The following is a 27,067-nucleotide window of genomic DNA, read 5'->3' on the forward strand; positions in this document are numbered from 1 at the left end:
TTCAGAAGGGAGCGCTCGTCCTTGTCTGTTCCTTCTTCGTCCTTTTTGTCTTAGCGCTTGAAAAATGTCAAATGTTAGCGTAATGAGCAGCTCCCTGACCCAAAACACTCCACCGAAATTACGGCTCCGAGGAAACGACCGCCGTCATAGTGGACTCCTCCAGTCTGCGATTATAAATTTTGCTCGAGGCCGAGTCCAAGTCCCTTTCTTTGGCATACTGGGCCTGCGCACTCCGGCAATCCTGGAAACGAGGCCGCCAACCTTTTAGCCCGAGGTTTTTTACACTCGGCTCAGGTGGCCTCTGATCGGGGATTCAGGAGGGAGCGCATGCACTCATTCAGCCAGTTGACGCAGGACTACACAGCCTCGCGCCACCGCTATCCCCCACCTCACCGCTCCCTATAGATGACAAACACGCAACACTGCGCCGCAGTTAGACTACACACACAACCTGTCCCTTCACCCGTTACCCTATCCCACCATAATCGCTCCTTCCCCACTCCTGCCTGCACCCTCTGCCAGGAACCGTCAACCTCTTCCCTCCACACCTTCTCTCTCTCCCCGGCGCAACCTCCCCCGCGGGGCCTAGAGTGCCTAAAGACGTGGATGGACTAGGAGACCCTGCTGCACTCGGAGGACCGGCCATGCAGACTGTCGTCAACAGCCGAGCCGCTAGTGTCGTGAACCTTAGGAATACAAACCCTTGAGTGCAGTGGGGTCGTGCGGAGATCCAGGAGCCCGCGTGCCCCGAATTCCTTCTTTGTAATGCGCCTTATATATGAGACCGCATTGAACAAGTGTGGACGCCCTGGATGCTTTGTGGTGTCAGAGTGTATGGAGTTGCAGCTGGGGAGTCTGTCCTGAGCGGCAGTATGTTGGAGAACAACAACTTGGTGCGTTGGCAAAAGCGTAGGGAATTGGAAAAAAAGATATATAAGCTCTAAAATTTTGATGCTTGGCTTGTTTAATATAGTCAGACATAAAAAAGCTGATTTTGTTTTCTGTTGTCACTGTCCAGCGGAGTGATACAGGACGCCGCAGACCATGGCCCAATGTTAGCAGCTGCTATTTTTTTAAGTTCATCCTACTATAGCACCGAGGCAGTTCCAGGTTACGATGTGAAGGGAATTATTGTTACTTTGTTCCACCATACTTAAGCGTACGGGTATGGATAAAAGGCGCTATAGTAGGATGGAACTTAAAAAATATAGCAGCTGCTAACATTGGGCCACGTTCTGCGGCGTCCTGTATCATTCCGCTGAGCAGTCGCAACAGTAAACGAAATCACCTTTTTAATCTCCGACTATATTAAAGCAACCAAGTATCGAAATTTTGGAGCTTATATTTCTTTTTTTTGTGTGTGTGTGTGGCAAGCTTCTTGTTTAGGTAACAAGGAAAGTTGCAACAATGGAATACTTTTTCGCCGTGGAGGAATTCTGTGCAGCGGTCCTGACTCTGAGCGGAGCTTCACTGAAGGCATAATCTGCAGCCGACTATAGCCTGGCATCTTTTGGCATGTGGGGTTTCATGGCGGTGTGTTGATTGTGCTATGGCAGGAAGGGGGCAGTGAGCGGAGGGGGGGGGGGGGGGTATGTGAGGCGTGCTTGAAGAAGGGCGGCCATCCTCTGGAGTATAGTTTCCATGCATCGCTACACGCGAGCTTTCGAGGACCATCTAAAGGTCTTGTTTTTTTTTTTTTTGTCAAATTGGAGCGAGACGTCTTTCAGTTAGAGTCGACATCGGTCGGCGCTGGAGGGGAGAGCAGTACGTTGTTTTTTAGAGGTGTTGGATTGAGGGTATCGGTGTTAGTTTATGTTGTCGGAGAGGGAGGTGAACTTAATGACGAAAAGAAGGAGTCGGAGAGACAAGTGAGAGCTGAGTGAGGGCTGTGAGGCGGGTTGCCTCCTCCGGCAGGGCCCGGAGCTCCCCATCATTAGGGTCCCGGATGGCCCAGGAGAGGTCCTTCCGGGGCTTGGCGCTGCGGTCACCGGGGTCACGGGAGAGGGACCGGGTGTTGATTGCACTACGCGATGACTTTCGGAGGACTGGCTGTTGCTCCCTGGTTCTTGACTGGCATCCGGCAGCTTGCGGGGTAGTGCGTGGTGGAAAGGGGGGGGGGGGGGGGCGTACCGTTAATTGCACTGTGCGTTCTCAGTATGCTGCCCACGTCCACAGACGATGCACTTTGGTGGACAGGTTGGGGGCTCCGTCGCCGTATGCTTGTCACCGAAACTGCGGCAACATCCGCTGGCTGGGACAGGCCAGACATCTTGACATGCAGTGTCCGATACGACGGCAGTTGTAACGTGTTTCTAGTTTTGGTCGATGGGGAAAGTATATGTGAACGCCCGCCCAAAATCAGATAGCTTAGGGCAGAGTTACGGCTGGTGATATAAGTGATGATGATGGACAGCTTTTCTTTTTTCCAAAAGGCCGAGTATCGATTTCTGGTAGCTCACGATCTAAGAGGACAAGTCACTCAAGGTTTCGGCCTGCGATCCACCACTGTGAGCCTCATGTATGACGCCCCGCGCCGCATCATCGGGCGGAGTGAGGTGGGCGCGCGGCAGCCGCTTTCACGCAGTGCATCTCTTCAGTCCGGGTCTTACAGGCGCCCATGACGCAACGGGTGCAGCGCAGCCGAGGGCGGCGCATGACACACAGGTCAGCACTGAGCGCACGCCTCGGATCCAAGTCGGCTGGGCTCGGGGACAGCGCGGCTCTGCCATTTCCATTCTTCCCCGAGAACTGCTCTTGAGCGCCCCGATGCCACGGTGTCCGCAGAATTGATGCCGGTTTCGAAAAATTGGCAGTGGTTTATCTCTGGTAAAACCTGGAGGATTGCGAAAGCAACGCGGAGAGAGAGAGAGAGGCGATGGAGAGCGCGCGGCAGCGGCGGCGGCCCCGGCACCTAGCTATGCGCCGCTACTGCGCATGCGCAACTGGCGAGCGCGGCACCTCTGAGTCACCCGTGCCTCTGAGTCACCCGCGCAGCGACGGCAGCGGCGCGCCAGCTGTGCGCCGTGTGACGTGGCTGCTCCTCGCGCATGCGCAGTGTGGCCTTTCGTCAGCGCCGCGAAATGGCTCCGCGACTAGCGTACTGTTGCTTTCGCAACAAAAAACTCTGTCCACGCGCAAAGGTTTCGACGAAACGGGGCCGGCTGTTTGTTGGGCGGCAGAATAAACAGTGGCGCACTCGCGTCCCGACGAGCTCCCTCGTCTGTGTATTTATTGAGTCCATGCATTACTGCGGCCCTCTTAAACAAATGCTATTAACAACTGGCAAACTATTAGTCATCCAGTCATAGGCAAGAGTGCGAAAATATTAAAGTAAGAATAACAGATAAAATCAAGCACTAGCAAACAGTTATCTAGAAAGTATCTTGCAATGCTTCTCCAAACCATCAACCAATAACGGCTGCTGTGGCAGAAAAAAAGAAGAAATGAATGCCGTGGGTCTTGAAGAGAGCCACCGCTGTGAGGGACGCCGCAGTGGAGGAATCCGAAACGAGGATCTCCAACGTCCACTGACGTAGCCCCGCACGCGTGCGCCTTTTGTGCGCTGCCTTCATCGAAACGCTGCCGCCTCGACAGCAGTTGAGTTTGTGACGATGGGGATGTAGGTGATTTCAGCATAAGGCCGAGGTCGAACCTGCAATGGAGGGCTGATCGTGAAAGTATTGATGGTCGGATGCAGCCGCACTCGATTTTGGGCGAGCGCTTCCTGCAGGGGGATTTTCGTCACTGTGCATATCGCTGTGAGAAGCATGCAAGTGGCCTCCTTGGTCACGTCCAAACGGCGGCGTGAGAGGTCCGCACCGCAGGTGCAGTTCGCGCTGCTCAGCTCGGGATTCCCCGGCGGTACTCGGCGGCCTTCACTGCAGTTGGGTTCCGTAGCAGTTGCCGGGCATGGTGCACGGGGAGAAGCATGGCGGTCTCCCATTCTCCAGTTTGGACCGCGGCGGGCTCGATATCTGTCCCCTCAACTTGATACTCCATGGCTGAATGGGCTGGAGGCGCCGCTGACGCTAAGCCAAAGTAGGCCTACCTCCGGTGTCGACACGGGATTGATTGTTGATTGATTGTAAAACATTTTATTCGCCGGGAAGAGCTTGGCAAGAGGTCGCGTTAAGTGGTCGAGAGTACATAGCCCTCGACGACTTTGTCAGCCCACTCCACCGCCAAAACTTGCGTTCTGGAGACAGAGAAAAGGGCGAAAATTTGAACCTGGCGGGCTAGCGACAAGCGGCTGGCTTCAATATGCATGGGCAGCTGACCTCCCCGGATGCGATGATGGTGAAATCAAGAGCGTCAGGACAAAACGTATGGCCTCGGTTGAGTTTGAAGTAGGAGCGCATGTGCAGTGCGTCCGCTCGCAGCGACGAAAACCAATTTATGGTAATTCGCAGTACTCAGGAAGTTAAACTGCAAAATTTGCGATTTCTTTTAATATCAGCATTTTTATTAAATTTGTCTGCCGTGTCATTGGCGCTTTTACGCAATGCTGCAATTTTCTTCCTTCTCGGAGTTTTGGCGCGCATCTCTCGCGCTAGTTTCGGAGGCGGGACAGACCGAGTGTGGCATTTGTCTATGTAAAAAAATAATCAGTTATGAGCCTCCAACTACCTTTGCTTTCTGGTGCAACTTACAGGTACACGCTTAGGGTATTCATTTATGAATTACTCATGACTGAAACAGGCTAGACATTTTATTACAGCTTCAACATTTCACAGCAAACCGGTCGTCACCTGCGCAGCATGAGAGGATCTCTTGCACTGCCTGTCTTAAAGAAGCGTGTAGCAGCATACTTACCTGGTGCTGAGTCTCCGATGGTCACGACGGTCGGGCTCCGTGTCGAGGCCCACCATTGCACCGCGGTGGGCTGACGCACGCCACTTCCCCAAACTGGGGAGGCTGGAGCATTCAATTTTTGGTAGTGGGGCTCGGCGTACGCGCCAGCCCCTACCTTGTTTCAAAGCAAAAATTAGATCCTAAACATGCTGTGCACGATTTTTTTTTGTACGGCACGCTCGTCCTTTTCACGCGGAAAGATATATGCATTATTATTTTGCTCAGTGTTGGGGAGAGCAGTACAGCATCGGTCACAGTAATGACGAATCTTCTCTTCAATTGTTTTTCATTTCTGCGTGCTCCACCCGTTATGTAACGCCCTCTGCGAATGGTGTGCGGCTTCGCGTTGGTGACCAGAGTTGAGTAAGCACACTAAAGCGCTCCCGGTAGTTTCTTCTCTCTCTCTTTTCCTGTGTGCTGTGCAATGCCAGCGCACGTTGAAGATCCCCAGGTTGTCAAAACTATTCCGAAACACTTCACTATGTCGCCCCTTTCTATCTCACTTTTATGCGAAGCATACTATTTTAGCTACCACTTCAGCCCTTCACCGTGGTTATGCGCCTTCAAATCACGTGATACATGACGTCACGACAGTAGAGAAACGGGGGCCCACCTCGCGCCGTCGCTGTGGTTGTGCGCCTCCAAATCACGTGATACATGACGTCACGCCACGTGACACGATGACGTCACGACAGTAGAGAAACGGGGGCCCACCTCGCGCCGTCGCTGTGGTTGTGCGCCTCCAAATCACGTGATACATGACGTCACACCACGTGACACGATGACGTCACGACAGTGGAGAAACGGGGGCCCACCTCGCGCCGTCGCTGTGGTTGTGCGCCTCCAAATTACGCGACACGATGATGCTTCGCATTCTCCAGGCTTAACCAAGTTAAGCCTCAGCCATTTTATGCGAAGCATACTACTTTAGCTACCACTTCAGCCCTTCACCGTGGTTATGCGCCTCCAAATCACGTGATACATGACGTCACACCACGTGACACGATGACGTCACGACAGTGGAGAAACGGGGGCCCAGCTCGCGCCGTCGTTGTGGTTGTGCGCCTCCAAATCACGTGATACATGACGTCACGACAGTGCAGAAACGGGGGCCCACCTCGCGCTGTCGCTGTGGTTGTGCGCCTCCAAATCACGTGATACATGACGTCACACCACGTGACACGATGACGTCACGACAGTGGAGAAACGGGGGCCCACCTCGCGCCGTCGCTGTGGTTGTGCGCCTCCAAATTACGCGACACGATGATGCTTCGCATTCTCCAGGCTTAACCAAGTTAAGCCTCAGCCATTTTATGCGAAGCATACTACTTTAGCTACCACTTCAGCCCTTCACCGTGGTTATGCGCCTCCAAATCACGTGATACATGACGTCACACCACGTGACACGATGACGTCACGGCAGTGGAGAAACGGGGCCCACCTCGCGCCGTCGCTGTGGTTGTGCGCCTCCAAATCACGTGATACATGACGTCACACCACGTGACACGATGACGTCACGACAGTGGAGAAACGGGGGCCCACCTCGCGCCGTCGCTGTGGTTGTGCGCCTCCAAATTACGCGACACGATGATGCTTCGCATTCTCCAGGCTTAACCAAGTTAAGCCTCAGCCATTTTTTTTCACTCCCACCTTCCTCCCTCCCCTCATCGGGTGGTGGAGGGTTCCACCGAGAACTGAGGCAGTTATCCCGCCTTTTATTTCCGGGTTACTAATGATTTCAGATGGCCACCGAGAAGTTAGTTACTGCGTCTATTTCTTCTTCAGAAAAAAAAAACATGTAATACGTAAGCCTAATCGCTGTTGTTGTGCACATTGTTCCATCTAGTAATTGTAACTTACGTGCAACTCATTAAAGTTCCGGATAAATCAATGGACTCACGATGAAGATACCGAAATCAGTAGCATATATGGAACAACGCCCCGGTTAAAGAGAAAAAAAAGTCTGATGGGGAATAGGGTTCCAAATAATCGCATCGGGATCGCCGGTTTCCGCTATAGTTTGAAAATTACTGTATGAAGCGGAGTTAAAGTTAGTGCCCCCTTGCAGATGTTTAGCCTGCAAGGAGGCCTAGAAATAATAAAAAAAGCAGCCAGTTACCGCTGCTCTACGGACACACGCAACCATTCTTGAAGCCCAACGTCCTGACATTGTATTTGCGACGTTCTGGTCACCGATGATTGATTTGAACCTTGTGTAACAAGGCTGAATGCCTTGTTACACAAGGTTCAAATCAATTACAACAAATATGTCCATAAAGAGAAGCTTCCCTGTGGTCCGTAATACCTCGATTAAATTAGTGTTGTCAAATCCACTGTTTCAGCCAACTGAATTATCTGACATCGAACAGCAGCAGCGCGTAATGACAATATATATGATTGCTAATCTCTACGACAAGCCTATTAAGCCAATGATTAACAGTGGGGAGCCAGAAGATAAGCTTGTGCTACTAAGAACCTCAAAACTGAGAAACATAATATGAGCTATGTGAATCAGTGCAAAACTTATAGATGGCGAGAGTTCATTGTGAATTTTTCAATAGGTGTCGACCTATAAGTTTCCTGGTGGTTTGGTGACCCGACGACACATTGCGGGGTAGACGACAACTTCATCGGGACACTATACACACTGCTCTTCTCCTCTCCACAGCCGATTTTCCGATTTTCCGATCTACACCCAATCGCCTCTTTTCTGGGGATCTGTTTAGTACCCAATAGGAAATGCGCTTGTCAGACGCAATCAGAAGAATTTCGCTCAAAGTAAACGGGCCCATTGCACGCTGGGGCTCACGGTGTTGAATATGCCACGCATTTCCGTTAGCAGTTAAGGCTCGCAGGTACAAACACATAAAAACACCAGCGAAAACACAAGGAAGGCGAACACACAGTCGGAACCGCACGCACTGCCCTAGTCGCGCTCCCACCTTTCGCTTCCCTTTTCTGCAGCATCTGGTCCGTCGTGTGGTGTGCACTGTACCATAGTTGTTTTAAAAACAAACCCAGTCGAATGGCGCCGTAACTCGCTGTAACCGTACACGTAACCGCCGTAAACGTAACCGGATGCGTAATTTGGAGGTCGTGGGTTCAGTTCCCACCGGCGGCATGTGGTTGTTATTTCTTCTGCTTTTCTAATCAATTATCTTTTAGCGATAACATATTCTGTAATATTCTTCATTGATCATCTGCACAAAAGAAATAAATATTTAAAAATCTCTGCCTCTCCCGTAACAGATAGTAGAGTAAGCATGAAATGTTTACGGGCATAACACATTGGTTGTAGATGGTACTAGTCAAAATCTTGAAATGGGTCTAGTGTTCAACACACCACACCACACATACTGTGCACTAGTCCATGTGGACGCAATCGTTTCCTGTGAGTGTCTGTGGTGGTCTGGTGAGTGGTGGGCCCTGCCTCGTCAGCTGTATCCGGTTTCTGTTTGCCTTTCATCTTTGTAATCGTTGTTTTCATTCCTCGGTTATTTGTACCACTTTGCCTATGTGACACTGGTGACGTCACCACTGGATTACGTCAAACATTAATGATGAAGTAATGAAAAATTAATAATTAGTGACTAATTACTGATTAATGACTGAATACTAATTAACTGCTAATTAATGACGCTTAAGCTTCGCCTTTAGGAGTGGAACGCGACAGCGTGTTCTAGCGCTGCCAGGCAGTCCACGGAACGCCACCACCCGTTCGGCGAGATGCCTTGCCCTTTCAACGCGACGCTTTTTGAGGAAAGGAAATTAGGCAGTAATTCTCTGTCATCTCGGTGGACACCCGAACCGCACCGTACTGGAAGGGAGGAACGCCACCACCCGTTCGGCGCGAAGCTACCGGCGCTTGTATGTCGGTCCTGTAGGAGGGCTTAGAGAGTCTCGTTGAATCTCGTACGGTGCCCGGATGCTCTCGTTTCAGTGCCCGGATGAGTGGAATTCAGTGCCCGGATGTTGGCTCTCGGTCTCGGCGTGATGTCACCACACTGCCGACAACGGGAGCTAAAAGCATTTCATGCTTAAAAATCCCGTGTTTCTTGGTTTCTGTGTCTGTTGGCTTCTCTAATATGTATGACGTTCATTCCCTATATATATATATATATATATATATATATATATATATATATAGAGAGAGAGAGAGAGAGAGAGAGACTAAATAATATAGGAGAGTTCGAACACTTATATAGTGCTTGTAAATTGGGCAATATGCAATATCCCTTCAAACTTGGGTTATAATATTCGACTTTATCTCCCGAATGAGCCAGTGAGGACCCTTTAGTGTAAGGCTATACATTTTAGAGGGTCAGGATAAGGGCTTCTGTGAAGATATGAAGTTAAAGTGCCGATGTTTCGAGATAACTTATATCTCATCTTCCCCCCCCCCCCCCCAAAAAAAAAGAAACAAAAAACTACTGATCCGCTTTGGAGGCCGAAGCACTAAACGATGGCGTTTTTTTCTTTTTTTTACCTTTAGCACTAATGTGAGAGGAGTGTTTACGGTACGTATCTCTTCTCGCTAAAAGAGACTTTCGGCCCCGCCCTTTCATTTTGATTAAGAATTACGCACTGCACGCATCTACAAGCGCTCCATTTTATGTCTCACTTTATGCGCCGTCCTAAAACGAGCTACGCGGGCCCTGCAATAAATTTCATGCTTACATCTGCTCTTGACAGCACGATGGACCTTTTCCTCTTCGGACATCGCACGAAAGGCGGCCGTGTGCTGTGCGATGTGGGTGCACATTAAAGATCCCCTTATGGTGGAAATTATTCAGGAGCCCTAAGCTACGGCAGCTTTTTCTCTCTTTCTTCTTTCACTCCCACCTTCATCACTTTCCTCATGCAGGGTTGTGGTGCCCACCAAGAAGTGACACTTGCTGCGCCTTTCATATCCGAATAACCAATCTTCCTCCCTCACGGAAGGGTCGAGGTTTCGACCGTGAAGTGAGACAGTTACTGCGTCGTCTCGTTTCCTCACAGTCAATTTTCATTTTGCTCAGACTTGTCTTGGTTGAACGCGAACAGCCAACCGAAATACACATAAGGTACATTTAGATTCAAGTATTTTTTTTTTGTTTTACTCAAATTGCAGACCAGAAGATTTAAAAGCGTACAATACACTTCAGAACATATATGCAATACACCAGCTTGACAGAATATATTTCGTTTGCTGGCATGGTCATTCTTTCACAATAGAAAGGATTTACAAAAGAAAGCCAGAATTCCCCCAGTCGCGGCATTTGCAGTACATAATGCAACAAAAGCTTCCTGTGAACATTCGATCAGAATTGCCGTACTCAATAAAAAGAAAAACTAGAACAATTCATCAAGCTGTTTTTCATTCAAAAGCAAAAAAAAATTTGCGCAGATTCAAGGGAATCGAACTTCCTCGACAATGACAGGGATATCTGTCAGGACTAATATACTTGTAATAAATTTCTAATATTACACCTTACGACTGCTTCACTGTGAAAGTTTGGTAAACACACATGACCAAAAAGGAAGCTACCATGAAGAGTTGCATTCTGAGAACGGCAAAAACTTAGAAACACAACTATGGCATAACTTTCCTATTGTCGGTTAGCAACAATCATGCTCCGCAAAATGGCAATCGTACAACTTTTATTTTTTATATTACTATATTGTAAACCATTTGCCATTTGCCGAGGACCTTCTGATTGAGGCCCTTGAGAGACATTTTCGTTCCAGGAGCACGCCTGTCCTGTCAGGTGCAACCCTGCCAACCTTGCAGAAATGTGTGATCGAACTCAAAAACACCATAAAAAAAGCACTTCCATCGCAAACCGCATCATTGCTAGTGAATATCGGTCATTTTTCGGCTAAGTACACTCCACTTTCTCTTAACACCCATCCAGAGCTAGGAAGAATAACACGCTCTCAGGTTTTTATAGCATGCAGTTAAGAGCAGCCTTCGGTGTGAACTAAAAAGAAATTCCGTTTCTAACTTGAATCTCGCTCTTGCGATGAGTACTTATCCCAGCCGTCAATTTGTTGAGGGAAGAGGAAGATGCACCGTAAGCTCTATGAAATCGTACAGTGCAATGTTGTGTACTTTCATCGCTCTTGCGTCTCGTTCTTTAAAGGCGAGAGCAGGGGTTCTTCTTACCATACAGAGATTCAGAGCTTGATGGTTGGCATAATAGCTTTATTATACGACTGAGAAAGAAAACGTGCAGCCTGGTTACTTTTGACAAAGACTATACGTGTGAGAAACGTCACCATGTAGACGCTCCTTCCTTCACTGGCGCCGGGTAAGGCTTGAAATTCAAGCGATCTTCCTCTTATTGCCTCCCTAATGCCAAAGGCCCACTGATCCCGTACACAACAGCGAAAGAAGAAGCTAGTGTTGTTGTTGTTGTTGTTGTCGTTGTCTCTGAAGCAATGGCACATACCCACAGTGGGGGATTGGCCAGAGTTTGGTGAAGTCTCTTCACTGCGCTCGCTTCATTTTCCTCTCCTTAGCACTGACCTAGTTTCAGATGGAAAGCTTCATGCATGGACTAAGAGGAACGGGCTTTCGCATTACCGCTCAGAGAAAACAAATAGGAGCCGGCTGTTTCACTAATATCAACGTGTTCCACAGATGTCCCGCTGAAGTGGCAACATGGACACATCAAAAGTTTGCTCCATTTATTTGAAGTCTTCTGCCAGATAAAATATGTGGAACAAAGTTTTTAGCTGGAGCTTATGGGGAACCAAAATATCCGTGTGCAACCGAAATTGAGAGTGCACCTCTCAAAGTAACTACGGAGTCTACCACAGAGTTCCTGAAAATTACCCAGAGTTGAAAAGGAACCGCCGCCTGTCCCAGTTTTCTTTAAAAGCAGCTCGTTCACCGCGTGAACGACAAGTGGTGCGAACTCCGCGTTTTGCTTGGTCAGTAATTGGCATCCGACATACTTTTCGCTTTTAAAATATAAACACGGCCCAATTCCTCTTACAACGCGCAGCTTAAATTATTGCAATTGCATTTTATTTCTTCTTTAATGAATTTGTTTGACGTAAACGTTTGATGTTAGGTGCGTGTGGGTATATTAGGAAAACATTTCTTGCAGCAAATAACAGGAGTACAGCCGAGACATCATGGATTTTGGATTGCAAAAATTGTATTGCCCAACAGAAAGAGGAGTTTTTTTAGGCTAACTGCCTAGACGGTAGCCAAGAGGTCTTGACCTTTGGCAGCGGCTTCGGCCAATCGGACGGCTTCTAGTTGGATCTCTGCACTAGACCTGAGTGGTAAAGCCTCCCATTGGTCGAGTGGTTTTATTTTGAGACCCTACGGAGGGGCAAGAGGGCATTCCCAAAGGATATGATTAAGGTTAGCTTTATTTTTACAGAGCTTACAGACTTGAATATTGACCCAGGTAATAAAGGCTGCACATCGATGGAAAATATTAACGCCCATAGTCTGCTTTCTTAAAGGCGCATATACCTACATTAAAGTGTTATTGTAGATCAGCATGGGTTATTTCCTCATAGAATGAGTTATAATTTTCTATCTAGTTCGTGTTGCTGTAGAAATGTACTGATAACGATAACGAAGTGCTCACTCTTGTTGTACTCAGCCCGAGGACATCATCATCATCATCATCATCATCATCGTACGTAGCTGAGGCAGCTTCTTGTCCACTGTCTCCTATTCTATTTGCTACAATGTAACAGAGAATGAAAGAAAGCTTACATTTCGAAAGTCGTACTCTCACAAAAGAATGCTCATTTCGGGTCAACTGCTAGCGAAGCGAAATATCTCGGCATTCCTGCTTTCTGTGAAGGACTTGGGAGATTCTTTTCCCCGTAGGCAGACTCGAGAATCTCTGTGGCCACCGCCACCATCCAGCTTCGGTGCAGCATCGGCGATGACCACGGACCGTGTCGTCGTGGGCGGACGTAACGGGGACGTCGCCGACGATCCCGTCCGACGCAGCTTCTGTGTCCGCGGCACGGCAGCGTGTGAGCCACCCGGCTGTCGTTCATCCTCCTCTCTGCGAGCCATCGGAGGAGAGCGGATGAGTTCTAGCCCGAAGAAAACAAAAAAGAAGAAAAGAAGAAGAAACGTGACTAACCGGTTAGCTCGGCTTTCTCTTTGTTCACCTTGAGCCGACCTTCTGGAAGCCAGATGGCCGCGCTGGGAGAAAGCGTGCCGCAGAAAAGGAAGGCTCATCATGCGTGGCGATCGTGGTTATATCTTTTATTGTGTCTCTGTTTGAGCGCATCTTATCCAAACGGCGCCCAAAAGACGGGTGAGGGGAAAATTTTTGACGAGGTTATTTTTGTGACAATCCCGCAAACAAATTTTACATGTATCTGATCTAATGCGAACTGAGTAAGCGGGCTTCTTTTTCTTTTCGTACCGCATCTGCTCCGGAGAGAAGCGGCAGTGTCGAAGTTTACGGTTGAAACTTTAATTGCGGCGGTTTAGTACGGACGTCCGCATTGGAAAATCGGACTAGATAAGACGCGCTCAACACCAGTGTCTAATATTGAATCATGTTTGCTCATAAAACTGTAGATAAATTCTGCACTTACAACCCAGTTGACGTTGGTTATTACACTATAAACCGTTTCTCACAGAGACGAAAGTTTCGTGACGACAGGTTCGGTGTAAAACGAAGCGCCGAAAGCACGGATTGTGTGGTAAGCGCCGCAGTCATTGATGCCTGAAAACAACACAATTACTGCGGTGTCGCATCGGCGGAGTTGAGACACTGAGGGGACCACACATAAAACCTACTGTAGCACTAACCGTTTTATCCGCATGGAGCTGATGCGGCACCGAAAACGCACCTCCCGTACAGCCAAACTCTCACTACAGCTGCTTCGCCCATCTCTATGGCTTTCTCAGCCGCTGCCTTGCGTGTTTACACTCTGGAACCTCGCACAGAAAACGAATCGCGCAAGAAAAGTGCGACCGGAAACAGCGCTGCACAACGAAGCGATGCACACTTGTCGCGCTCAAGCTGCTTCGATATACACGTTAACGCTATTCTCCGAAAAAGAGGAGGAGAAGGAGCAAGAGAGGAGCGGAAGAGGAGCGCACCTGTAGAGAAAATACGAAACAGGCAAAGAAGTGGAGACAGGTAGAGAGAGGGTGGGATGGAGAAGGAAATCTGGAAGGTGGAGGGAAGTGGGTGTCAGCCCGCACCGGTCCGGTCCGCGGGTTCGCGTTCATTTCCCGCGGTACTTCCAGAGCGCGCGCGAGCGCCATCTTTGAAAAAGACCAGCCTCAACACAAAACCGGCTTCATGCCGGCAACAGACGCTCACCCTCCTCTCTCGACGCACCGCTCTCTTTCGACGCCGCCAGCGCCGCCGTCCGGCCTTTGTGAAGAGCGGTGACGACGCTACGGGAGGAAGAGAGCGGCGAGGAGGAGGAGCAGCTTGCTCGCATCGGTCGCTGCGCGGAGTTGGCCGCGAGGTCTCGGCTCGCTTGAATCGCGCCGCTTAGCTCCAGCGAAAACGCGCCACAGAGCCGCGTGCGTGGTTCAACTGGTTCAACGCCAGCATCATTTCCTGCAGTCACCGGCATAGCGCGCCTTCGCTCGTCGTCGCCGAAGAGTGCCTCCCTTGTTGTGCCGACGACGATTATTCTGTGGTGGTTTTGGTGGTGTGGAGCTCCCCGGTCATCCTCTTGGCTCCGAAATGCATTGACCCGGCTCGAGCGACGGTCGGTCATCGGTCCTCGCGCTGCTGACGAGTGTCTGGCATAGACCAGTGCGGGTTGCTCGTCAGCTCGTAGCTGCGGCTCCGGGTTGGTGAATTTGGTGCCCCTGTTTGCGTCTTCCTGGCAACGCAGTTTGTGACTGACAGTGTGCCGAGACAAAAGACGTCGTTGCCAAACAGCGATCTTTTTTGAGTGTGCCGTCTTATGTGTCCCATTATTTCTCGTTGGGAATGGTGCTTAAACGCTGTTCGATGCCAATGACTAAGGTTGCCGACATCATCTCTTCGCGCTGAATCTTGTCGCATGACAGCTTTGTCCGCTGTGCGGTGATTGAACGGCTGTGAAGGAGTCTTGACGGCGGAAGCATCGTTCTGCTTTTCGCTTTGATAGTCGATAAAAGAAAGGCGCGATCTTTTGCGCCTTTAGCTCGGGTGGTGGTTCTTTGCCACATTTTCGTGGATTGACAAAGACTGCGTCGACTGACCACCCATACAGTGCAGTCAGTGAGCCTCAGTCCGAACAGCGACTCGTGGTCGGTTGTTCGTCGGTGCGGCGGACGACTCGGCGTTTGTCCCGTTCTCCCGCGTCGTTTGTTGTATGGCGTCGAGTCCTCGCGTGCTCCTGTCCAACGGTTCCGGCGGAATGGTGGTCTCCCAGGGCAAGGTTCGCGCCACCAGCCCTTCTAGGGAGGACTCGGGCAACGACTCCGACGGCACCGCCGCCGGGGCCAAGGGCGATGCCACGGGATCCTCGTACCGCAAGCAGCCCGTTCTCGAGGACTTCGAGATGATCAAGACAATCGGTGAGTGTCCTCGGGCCGCATGCTGTCGCAGTCTCTGTTTCTTCGCAGCAGTTTACTTTCACGACACAGCTATAGATATACGCATTTGTGTGGAATGAATACTACCTCACGGTTGAGTTCGGGTGTACAGTACTGCCGGAGCCTGTTGAAGGAACTCAACAATCCAGGAGGTCAACGTATAGGGCGACCCTAGGAGGTCAGAACAGCAGCTTGGGCTTGTTGGTGATCCATCTCGAAGTAACAGCGCAAAAACATAGACAGGACACATAGAATAAGAAGACACCACGAGCGCTGACTTACAACAAGTTCATTTCGAGGTAAACATTGCCTGATATACTGCCTACACTCAGCACGTGACTGCCTACACTATGTTTTTGCGCTGTTACTGCGAGACCTAGGAGGTCGTCCTGTCGATCCAGAGCGTGCAATCTTCACCGAGGTGGAGATGTGTGGTGCTCATGTCGCCGGTAAGTTTTCGTTTAGATGAGCCGACATCTTGCTTTAATCGCGTGTGATGGAAAAAAGTTAAGCAAAAGCTCTAGACCGAGGGCGCCACTGAAGGCTTTAGTCATTAAGTATGATTTCATCGCTTAATGGCTTGTTACACAACAAATCGTCGTCGCCATGCTTAGTACCCAAGTGAAAGGCGCAGGAAGAATTTATAACATATCGGAATGATAGATATCGCATGTGTCTTTGCCTTTCAGCTGTACAAGCTTTTTTTTTTTCTTTCTGTGAGGTTCGAGACCGCGCAGAAACGTCTCAAGATATGAAAATTTCTAAGGCGAGCGACAATACTGCTTGTTGTAGAGAAAATTGTAAAGAAATTGCATTCTCTAAATGAGACGCACATGGCGTTCCATGTTTTACGCTGTAAAATTACTTCCAAAGTAATTGTTGCTTGTCGTCAAACGCAGACCGAACGTCCTCGTTGTAAGCGCCATTCATACCTGCCATGCAGTTCACCCCAAATCTTGTCTTGTCGCAAACACATCTGCCATTGTTCTAGCGTGCACACTCGCACCGTTATTGCAAGAGTGCACTCAGATTTCTACTTATGGATCTAAAACATTTACACATTCGTTACATAATTTTATCTCAGCGTAAAACTGAACCTTTAGGGCAGCGGTTCAAATTGGTTTGTCTTCTAACAACCTTTTCGTGGCATGGGAGCGACATTCTGCAAAAGATGTCCTTATGTTGCAAATCACCAAGCACACGCTGGGCCGGAAATACCAAGTATGAAGATGGCAAAGGTACTGGTTTCAACTCACGCGGGTGGACAGACCAGTGATGCTGACAGCGGCTTTTCAGCGACCTGCAGTCTTCAACGTAGCGACCAGAAAATTTCGTGCGTTGGTTTGATCTCCCAAAGTCTTGGGAAATTACTCAGGCACTACGTCGCCGCTAAGGGTCCGAAAATAAGTCACGTACCAGCTTAAGTCACGTACCAGCTTAATAGGTGCCGAACTGCACAGCTGAATAAAACAACTCGTTCTGTCCATTTTTTTTTCTGTTTACCGAAGATCATTTACAAAAATTCAGGTTAAAATAGAGAAAAAAATAGGAACGCTAGAATCGTGCGGAGCTATTCAGAAACATCTTCGCGATGAACAGGCAGCATCGTACTCTCTTGCGGCTTCTCTCGTTCAGAACAAGCCCGCATAACGACGATCTAAGACCGAGCTGCTGGTTACTGATTCGAGCCGGTGTTTGTTCTCTCTTTTAGGAGACGAAAACAAACGCACACACTTACAGAAAGGCGCCGACGCTCACTTGCACAAATACAAACCCTCCACTCATCGTATACGCACTACGTTAGCTCGCTGTGTAAACAAAACCCTGACCTTGGCGTTACTTCTCTTGACCATAAACTTTTTTTACCCTGCTTCCTAGTTTCGTAGGTTTTTTTTTTCTCCTCCCACAACGCGGTCTCGGCCCCGACGACGATTGATCGTGTCTCCTCTCTCCTCGCGTCGTGGGCGGGGACAGCTTTACCACGAAGCACACGTGTCTGTTGGCGGTCCGCGCTCACGTTTGTGCGCTTCCCCGCAGAACAGCTTAACCCTCGAGCAGCGGCGCAACTGCTGACGCCTGTTCGCCCGATGGCGCGCCGGCAGAGAGACGAAGAAAAGTAAACAAATCAATAAATAACGTGGAAGAGTGCTGGCAATGGGTCGAGTCTTTCTTGGAATAGACGCGCAAATAAAAACATGCGGTCTACGGCAGTAGCATGGATGCTTACCGTCGTTGCGTTGTTGTTCCCTCTTTCGACCAGTGGGTGGCGATATCCGTCGTCCTGTTATTACTGCCGCCTCGAACACGTAACACAACGTGGGAAGGTTGCGTCACTGCCGCCCCAGCGTCGGTGGCAATTACGGCCCACGTTCTTAGCACCTTCCTTGTTTCTCACGCTCGGCAGTGCATGCCTTCGGCAGTGCATCTGGGAACTTGGCGCCCGCCCGCTGGGCGAACTCATCGTTCTGGATCGCGCTGGAGTGGTCTTGGCAGAGGTGCGTGCGTTTTTGCAGGGACAGCTATACGTCACGCTCCAGCTGGCATGCATGCATATTACTTTGGTGTTTGTTGGCTAATGGTTTTGACTTTCTCACTGGGTTATACTGCGGGAAGACTCTGGAGCAGTAGGTTTTGAAAGTAGTGCATAGTTTCGGAAGTCGTATATAGCTCAAACTCTCACCATCTGGGACACTATACCTCGCTGTCGTAAGATACCTGGGGCATAACTTGAATCGGTAATTTAATTGCGGGAAATCTCCGTTGCTTTCGTAGCTTTTCTCCCGAAGACCGAGCTAAGGAGAACACACATCGCTCTGCTGGATAATAAGTTTGCTGCCATTGACCTGTCCTTTATCCTGCATCACCTTTCGCACTCGTGGCTGATTCGTCATGGAGCAAAATGCTACAGCCTTTGCGTGAGCTCGACCTATAACCGCCGAATACAAAACGCGCTTGTGTTTAGTTCGAGAACAGGGCAAAATCGAGTCGCCGTTCGATCATACTGCCATGCTTCCTTCGTAGTCGCACGGTGCTTCGTACAGACCAATACCATTAGTGCCGCAACTACACGTATTACTCACTTAACTAGTTACGCTTTCTCGGTCGCTCGGGCCTGTCCAAGCCTATAGCCGCAGGCTGGCGTCGAAGCGCACCGCAACCCGGGAGTTTATTGTATAAACACGTCGCTGCCTCCGCCGGACAAGTCTTGCTCGCACACGAACTCATGCAAGCGTGTATATGTATACACAGATGAGCTGGGTGCGTTGCCAACGGCTGCACACGCGACCAGCAACGGCACGCGCCCGCGACGATTACCCAGACAGCGGTGGGAGGGCCGGCGCAGGAAACACGAGGCGGCGATCTCTCCTATGCAGGTCGCCGCTCATCACGCTGTGCAGAGTAATTACGGGTTGGACCGCCGTCGCCGAACGACGACACAAGTAGGCCATCGTTACATACACGAGAACTGTGCGCAGCAGCAACCCCCTGGCGCTGCTTCATCGCTGCTCCACTCCTGTGTGTGCAGGGGGGGGGGGGGGGGGGGGGGTGGAGACGGCTGGAAGGGAAGAACCCCTAACGCCTAGGGCACGCGACCAACTAGACGGATAACACATGCATGCAGCGTCCGCGCCGGCCCGCTTCTGTTTTGTATGGAGCCATGGTTCCCAGAAGGTGTGCCGGCCTTTCTGCTGACCGCCATTGGAAAAAAGGCCGCCGCCATCGTTTTGAGCAAAGTTCTAACTTAATCAAGCAAGATCCTCGATTCATGGGGTGGTGTAATCGGCGAAGGTGCGACAGCGGCTGTGAGCGTGGTTGCGTGGTTGTCCAGTTTTCTCGACTTTATCGCATGCCCCGTTATTTTTTTTTATCTAACTAGTAGAAAGAGCAAAATGAAGAACATGTGATAAGCGCTCTTCATTCGTTCCGATACTAATTAAATTATCAGTATTTGAATTGTACGGATTGTCATCTTTTAATCTGTGCCTTCCAGCTATCAACGCTGTCAAGCGCACACACCGCCTTCACCCTGTTCCTTCCGGCGTGTATCGCTCCATCGGTAACGGCGCTATCATACACACTGAGGCATGCTAAAAAAGTTCTTTAGGTATTAAATAGCGTTTGCGCTGGTACCTCTCAGTTTCGTGCAGCTTGTCTCTGCTCTATTCTGGAGAGTCCTCTGGGAGGCCGAGAGTGGTATTTGCCGCGTGCAAAAGAGGCGCCCTTTCGCTCTCAGCGAGCAAGCACCTGCATATGGACAGATGTTCTCTGCATCCACACGTTGCGCCGCTTGGCTCGACCGATATATGGACGCAACCGACGCGTCGCGGGGCAGCTGCTATTCGCGGTGGTCGAGTTCGCAGGGAGCGTTTCGGCCGCCGGAGGCGCCAATGGCCGAGTCCAACAGCCCGTGACAAAAATGCGCGGCTCGCGGGGCGGCTAGAACGGCTTTTGAACGCTGCGTGCTCCAGCACTGTGTAGCTCTTCGGACCTGCGTATGTTTTTTGTTCTTTCATTTTTGCTTCAGCTGCTGCTGCTAGCTGCGACGTGCCTGCGAAAGCTAGCCGGCTCACTTTCGCGGAAACAGGCTGGGCAGGAAGGAAAATACCAAGCGAGCGCGCGGAAAATGTCTCTCGACAAGGTCGCAGGGAGCAGATTGACTTCTCCACGTGTTGAGTTTTGAGAGACCGGCATCTGCGGAAAGGAATTCCAGACACGGCATACCTCGGAGAACTCGAGCGAAGGGATTAACTTACCAAGGATGAAACGAGGGAAGGACATTTTTAGATAAAGTCTCACTGACGCTTCATGCAGTTGTTGAATAGATAAAACGTAGATTATTTTTCTCTCAGGGGTACAAAGGAGTTTTTTGTTTATTTATGTACTTGTTTACTTATTTATTATACCCCTCAAATCCAGAGGCATTGCAGACGGTGAGTAGTGGAACACACAAACGGAGAGAAAAAAAAATAGTGGCGACATGAATGCTAGATAGCAAACGAATATAAAATGTTACGTGCTGCTTAGCGGAATCGCTCACAAATATAAGTGGTAACAACTTCTGCGGGAAGGTGGTTCTATTCGCGTCAAGTTCGCGCAGGAATGACTGCGAGGAGCATTTAGTGTCGCATGACACAATGTCTACCTTGTAATGATGATAAATGCGTATTGATCGGTCTTTCTTCAATACTACAGTATTTAAAAAACGACATTTTCGAAAATGCGACATTTTCGAACTTTTTTTCTTCTTTTTCTTTATAATTGGTTTATTTTTTTTATATAAGGGATCAGTGGTTTCCGGCACTGCCATTATTTACTCGGCAAAGAAAAAATATCAATATTTATTGTTCGGCTCATTTCCACATTCTGTTCACTTCGTTCCACCACTTAATGCCAAAAAGAAAAGCTAATACGGACTGTCGTTAAATATAACTCGCTTAATTCGAACTTTCGGTTTACTCGAACCCACGCTTTGTTCCTGTCAACAGCAGATGTATTAAAAAGACCCGATTTATTTACAACTCCGCATTGTTCGAAAATCTTTTCGGTGCCCATAGCTTTCGAATTATCGAGTATATATTTTACACGCACGTCACGAAACTGCTCCTATTATTTTTCTTCGCTATCTGTTTCGAGCTCTGCATGGGGTACGCTTAGCACACTGTCACGTATTCGAATAAGTTCGTTGCGCGACGCGCCACACACTATGGAATTAAAAGTTTGGGTGCTTTCACTGCGCCTAGCCGAACGTGCTGCAAGTGCTTAATCGCTTCAAGCATGTCGCTGTTGTGCAACGAAACTTTCCGTGTTAGCAGTTATCGGCATATTACTTTTGTAAGGCCGCCCATACCTCGTTTCTAGGCTAAAATATTATGAGTTTAAGGAAGATGATTTGTCAAGGAGGGTGCCCACTGAGGAAATATAAGCGGACAAGTGTACAGGAAACACGTATTTTGTAGATGTATTGGCGGGTAGCTGGTTTTACATTATTCCAGTGCTCATACCGTATGTGCTACGCAGGAAATACGCCAGCAACGCGCATGCCTGCGCTGGAGGTGTATTCCTTTACGGGCACTTGTGATCAGTATAGACAAGCCTTAATTAACAGCTGGGACGTTTACACGCAGAAACGTAATGTCATTCATATATGCAAAATGCACAGCAGCGCGTGCTTTAAGGCAACTGGACAAGCATTTGTTGAACTGTCTTGTTTCTATTTACCAGTGCACTATCGTCATAGGAGCTTTTACTCGGTATACAGGGGGATACGTGCAGCCACTATCGCCGCTGCTTTACATCGGCAATATATTGAATAAAAAATGCTTCCAAGGAGACCTGGCTGGCTGCAAGAACGTCTTTTCCTCAAAAACTGTGATGGGGCTGATGATTATCATGGCTTGATGACAATGGTTAGCCAGATGTGAGTGCGAAACTTGACGTGGAAGGAGAAAGGACTGGTGTATGAAGTACGGAGAATGAAGCTAGGATTGGGGAGCACTTGTGTTCTCTCAGCTGCACTCTAGTCAATCGCGTCCTCTGGCCAAGATAGGCTTCGGTTCGTGTTATTGGAATTTGATATATTATAGATAGACGCAGTGTGTCAACCGTTGGAACGTTGCGTACGCTGCAACCGTTTTATTTTCTTTGTTTTTCTTTGACTTGTACATGCTGCAGAGTTTCTTTGCTTTTTTTTAATATCAGGGAATTTTGAACATTGCCAGCATCCTCTGCAATGAAAACACGGCGCTAACTCAGATTCTACACGCCCTAAACTTTGTGCGACAATCGTTTTATACGTGTCTTCCGCACTGCCGGTTCGAGATGCCACTTTTGTCAGCTTGTCCAGCTGTTTTCACGCCAGGCATAGCTTTACTCTCAAAACTAACGAACATGCTTCCATTAGTCTCGTAAGCAACGGTGACACACGCTAAACCGGTTAAACCGCTTTCAAGCTTTTCCTTTTGCCTTTCGCCACTTTTGCCCATCACCACTTTTGCCTTTCACCACTCTGAGCTGCGGTGCCGCTATAACCTCGTTCGTGAAAAAAAAAAGAGTATAAATAGAGGACATTAGATATGTCCTCTAATGGACCGACGATCGCGGAAAGCGAACGCGCCCGCTGCTTTACAAAAAAAAGGACCTTCAGAAAAAAAAATGAAGGTAGAGAAGACGAAGTCAGGGAGATACCGACACCCGCACTGCGTAGGCGACTGCGACCTGTGCGACGCTTTTGATATTGTTTTGAATATTTTTTTTTGTTTCGGCTGCCATCCAATGGCTCTTCGTTGAGGCCGACTTAAGGCCGCGTATGAATAACGCAATTCGTCTCTGTCGCCGCGGACGTGATCTATGTCACGATTCCGTGTGCCATCCCTCGAAGGTAAACAGCAGCAGGGCTGCAAGAAGGCCGGATAAGAAGAACACGCAGCACGGGGAAGAAGAAAAGCGGAGCGCACCTTGCCGCTTAGCGAGACCTTCGAAATAAAACAACAACAATGGGGCCAGGCGAAGTATAGGCTGCGGATTGTTCTTCGTGCCGCGTTAAATGCTCGAAGGCCGTCGAAATATGTGTGTGTTTTTTTTTTCTCGTTTTTCGGGTGTAGTTTGAGGAGAAATGTCGTTCGGCGTAGCATATATGACAATCTGGATAAGATAAAAGGAAGAGAAAATGATAATTAAAGGAAGGAAGGCACATGCTCGGAATGGGTGCTGTGATGTATCTTATTGTGTTTATCTGTACCGCCAGGAGATGCAGATAGCGCCTCTCTTGTGTCTGGTTCTCGAAGGTCACTGTTGGAGCCGGCTGATACCCATTCCTCAATCTGAATATAAATGCTTAATAAGGGCCTCGGTTCTGGCAGCCTTGATGCCTTAGGAAGCATAAAAGCGTTCTTACACAGCTTCCACCCTCGCTGTTCGATGACGTTCCACGTCACACCAGCGGTAACTCAGGAGGTTCTCCATCCGTCGCTTATGAACGTGGGTAATGCTGATGAACACTGTCAAGGTTAAGTTAGTTGTGTGTATATATATATAGATATATATATTCTACCTTGCTCACGGATGGAATTTCTGAGCCGCTGGATATTCTTTTCCGGTCTGGCATTTTTCGCCGGCAAACACTCGAGGCTTGTGGATCGTGACGACGGTTTTGAATATCTCCGTCTCCTAATTGTTGCCGTCGGTGGTTAGTGATTCTTGTAAATTAATAATTTGTGTTTTGAAAGCGCATCACATGCGACGATCCGTTACGAAGCGTAGCTTGTTTGTTGCTAAGGTCCTTTTTCGCCCACTCGTCAGTGCGTTAAAAGAAATGAAAATCTAGATACAAAGCAATAGTGTAGAGCTTCGTTGCGTGGGCGTTTGCGTTTTACCACGCGGTGAATGTGGCGACTCGCTTCCCAACTTTGGAAAGCTGCATGTTTCTTTTCTTTTTTACTAGAAAGACTTTTGCTTGATCTAATTGATGAATAGCTGATGGAAGACAGTGCCGCCACAAAACAAGGACTAAAATATACGGTAGACGGGACGCGCGCCAGACTGTAGTCTTATTTTTTTCATTTATTTTCGTGCTGGGTGCCGGGCTCGTAACGATCAGAATGGCTTTCCTCTCCAACCCGTCGGAGTGGGTCAGCGGTTGCGGTGCTCGGCTCCTCAGCCCCAGGACGCGTGTTCAATTCCAGCTGCGGCGACCACGTTTCGCTGGAGGCAGAATGCAAGACGCCCGCGTACTGTGCGATGTCAGTGCACGTGAAAGAGCCCCCTCTACGGCGTTCCTCATAGCCCATGTTTCGCATGGAAGATTAAATCCACCATACCATAGCATAGCATAGCATAGCATAGCATAGCATACCATACCATACCATACCATACCATACCATACCATACCATACCATACCATACCATACCATACCATACCATACCATACTACACTACACCACACCATACGAAACTTTCCTTTACGAAGAATCACCTCACATGGCACTGTAGTTAGTACTGCTTTCCAGGCTTCAGCTGATAACGGTCTATGCACTTATGCATGCCCGTTATGAGCCGCAAGGGTACAAGACGTGCATATTTAAATTCAAGTGAATTCAAGCATTCGTTTCACACAACTTCAAGTACTTGAATTGCAGGCGGGCACAAGGCGGCGTGTTTTCGTTTAAAAAGGGCCCCTTGTAATTTATAGAGCTTGAACCTAAAAAAAAAGAAGAAAAATAAAAATGTTGCTCAGGCGAGCCAAATTCCAGAACTGTTTCCCATATGTTTAGCATGTGACTTAACCTTTTCTCTATCTGCTCTTTTTTCATACTTCCCAGCTTTTATTTTGTAGCCGCGGACATTTTCCTACTCGCCGAAGGAGTCAGCGGCTATCTCCTGGCACAGGCCGCCCTTCTGAATCGTATTTTCCTGCCCTGACTCCTAAGCGAACATTCCTTGCTGCGCATATGATTAATAAGCTTTAATTAGGTGCAGGCTGCAGCTAATACAGGACGTTTTTCGTTTCCCTACTTGTATCGCTATTCTTAAAGAGCTGTTCTCAGCGTGGGTGGTTAACAGTCAGCTTGAATCTCTTCGCTTTTTACGTCCTCTTCTAGTTCGGAGCCTTGCACGACGTATTTAAACTGGCTGCGAGCAAAAAACAACAACAACACGTACTCCGTTTTCTTGAGAGGCGCCACCCAGTCAACTTGACATTACACGACGGAAAAAATCGCTAAAGGCAACTGCAGATGAAGAAACGACAAACACTCCGCTCAACTGACTTGCTTTAACTACGCGTTGTATTTGTAATTTCTTTTTTTCGCAGTAGTCTTTAACGCGAGGTTCGCACGTCATGAGATGCGAAGCAACACCGACAAAGTTTAACCCTGCTTTACGTTCGATAAAAAGAAAAACAAAAATAGGAAAGTCTCAAAAGGCCCTCAGACGCACCGCCTGTCGCGGTTACGCGAAGGGCATATCTACTTGAAACATCAGCGAAACTAATCAAACTATATATTGGCGGCCAAGCTTTTGGTTCGAGACGGAAGGTTGTATAAGCCTTGCAACGGATGCCAAACCTTTGCTGGCGCCCCAGCGACGGTTCGTGCATCGAGAAATCGGCTCACGAAGATTAAGGTGGGTTTCTTGCGGTAGCAGGGGAGCGACAGGGCCGTGTATGTCGGTCTAAATTCGATTCGCCGCGAGCAACGAAGCGGGAGCACATTGAATCGCAACGCGGGGGCTGAGCAAAAGGGACGACTTCGAGCTGTGCCAACACGGATCCCGATATCTCATTTCGCGGTTTCGTAAGCGTCTCCGCCCGCGTAACAAAGCCATTTGAGCGAAGAAAAAGGATGATTTCTCCTCTGTCTTCATTTTTTTCTTCTTTAATTTAGTTTTGTGAAAACGTGGAGGGCCTTCGCAGTTGTGTAGCATATGCTCGAAGACGCGCCTTGCAGCACGTTGTTAGGCTTAGTACTGGCTGTAGTCACGTTGAAATCGTTCGTTTAGTTAAATTTTGCCGACATCTGCCTACTCTGGTGTGGATGCCTGTTTGAAAAGCTTCCTTGGACCGGTTTACATACGGACATGAAAAAGCGACTGACGACAGCAGTTTTAAATTACAGTGCCGAGGAAATAATTAAGACGAGGCTCGAAAGGAATTGTATAGATTCATTAAGTACCCTGGTGGAGGGACATATCGGCTCACGGTAAAGGAGAGATGACGAAGCGACCTAGTCATACCTAACTTTCAACAACGACTCAAAAGGCAAGTAAATGTGGAGCGTGCCACATGAGTCAGTAGTTAGCCCGCATTAGCTAGGGCGCTTATGGGAAGCAACGCAAGGACTCGACCTGATAATCAAAATTACGGATTATAAAAATGGTTGCGAAAACCGCTTCACTCGTCAATGTTATCATTATACGAACGCAGTCCGCACCGCGGTCCCGTACACGTTCTCTTTGTTCGTTTATATTTCTTGAAAAGAGAAATGTATGAAAGGAGGGCAAAAAATGCTTCATGCCTGAGTATATGCAAGCAGATAAACATGACAATGGCGATCAGCGAGGGCTTTGTCATTACCGACGCGCACGCAGTGTGGGCGTTCGCATTGCGATTTCCAGATGCAATATGCATATCTTCGGAGGGAAAGCATATGACGATGCTTCGCCCGAGCCGTGCGCAGCTGCTTAGAAGGGAAGTGGTAACCGCCCCGCCTACCTCTCTTCTTCCTCGTTGCTTCTGGCTCTCGCATGGACGGTTCGGTATTGAGCAAAGGGGAAAAAGAGAGACCGATTTTAATAACTCCCTCGCCGATGATCGCGGCGTCAGTTTGAGAATCCATTAAAGGCGTACTTTTTTGTGTCATCCATACGCCGCCGTTTCTTTAGCGAGCAGTTTTGTTCCTTTTTTAGTGGGCTAGCACTTATAGTGGCAATTCCCCGCATTTAGCCTTTGTGCGTTTGTCTGGTTGTTTGTCTGAAGCCGATTTTTGGCAGGGTGCTCAACTGCGCACCGTGTGGTGGGCAGGTAGACTAGGTGTGTATATATATATATATATCAAAGGCCATTTCTTGGCAGCTAATTGGATTGATCAATATCAGATAAAGTCACCAGAAATTGAAAAACGCAACCGCTGTAGTACACTCGAAAAAGGCTGACCCTGCAGCCGAAACGTCGTGAATTAAATCCTGTTGTATTGAAGAAGCATA

General features: G+C 48.8%; 1 protein-coding gene, 1 long non-coding RNA gene and 1 other non-coding gene across 5 annotated transcripts in view; 2 read left to right on the forward strand and 1 right to left on the reverse strand.

Annotated features, from left to right (window-relative positions):
• Positions 1-4,804: 4,804 nt before the first annotated feature.
• LOC149342263 (U1 spliceosomal RNA) lies at positions 4,805-4,965 on the forward strand. Its single transcript, XR_016283345.1, has one exon. It is a non-coding gene; the product is annotated as a U1 spliceosomal RNA (small nuclear RNA).
• Positions 4,966-12,803: 7,838 nt separating this feature from the next.
• LOC149342264 (uncharacterized) lies at positions 12,804-13,679 on the reverse strand. The gene is made up of 3 exons (XR_016282860.1): positions 13,634-13,679; positions 12,954-13,015; positions 12,804-12,872 (listed from the first exon to the last, which is right to left on the reverse strand). It is a non-coding gene; the product is annotated as an uncharacterized LOC149342264 (long non-coding RNA).
• A 548-nt stretch (positions 13,680-14,227) lies between these two features.
• The window catches only part of Pka-C3 (Protein kinase, cAMP-dependent, catalytic subunit 3), a 142,784-nt gene continuing 129,944 nt past the window's right edge, over positions 14,228-27,067 (forward strand). For 2 of the 3 annotated variants that reach the window (XM_089544585.1, XM_089544586.1), the window contains exon 1: positions 14,229-15,352. In XM_089544585.1, coding sequence (XP_089400711.1) covers positions 15,148-15,352 — 205 coding nt within the window. In that variant the 5' untranslated portion in view covers positions 14,229-15,147. Of the gene's footprint in view, positions 15,353-27,067 lie in introns of all 3 variants that reach the window. The other variant, XM_089544584.1, reaches the window with a different exon arrangement.

This window comes from Amblyomma mixtum, chromosome 5 (assembly GCF_055824585.1).
Source record: "Amblyomma mixtum isolate Tamu chromosome 5, ASM5582458v1, whole genome shotgun sequence".
Taxonomy (NCBI): domain Eukaryota; kingdom Metazoa; phylum Arthropoda; class Arachnida; order Ixodida; family Ixodidae; genus Amblyomma; species Amblyomma mixtum.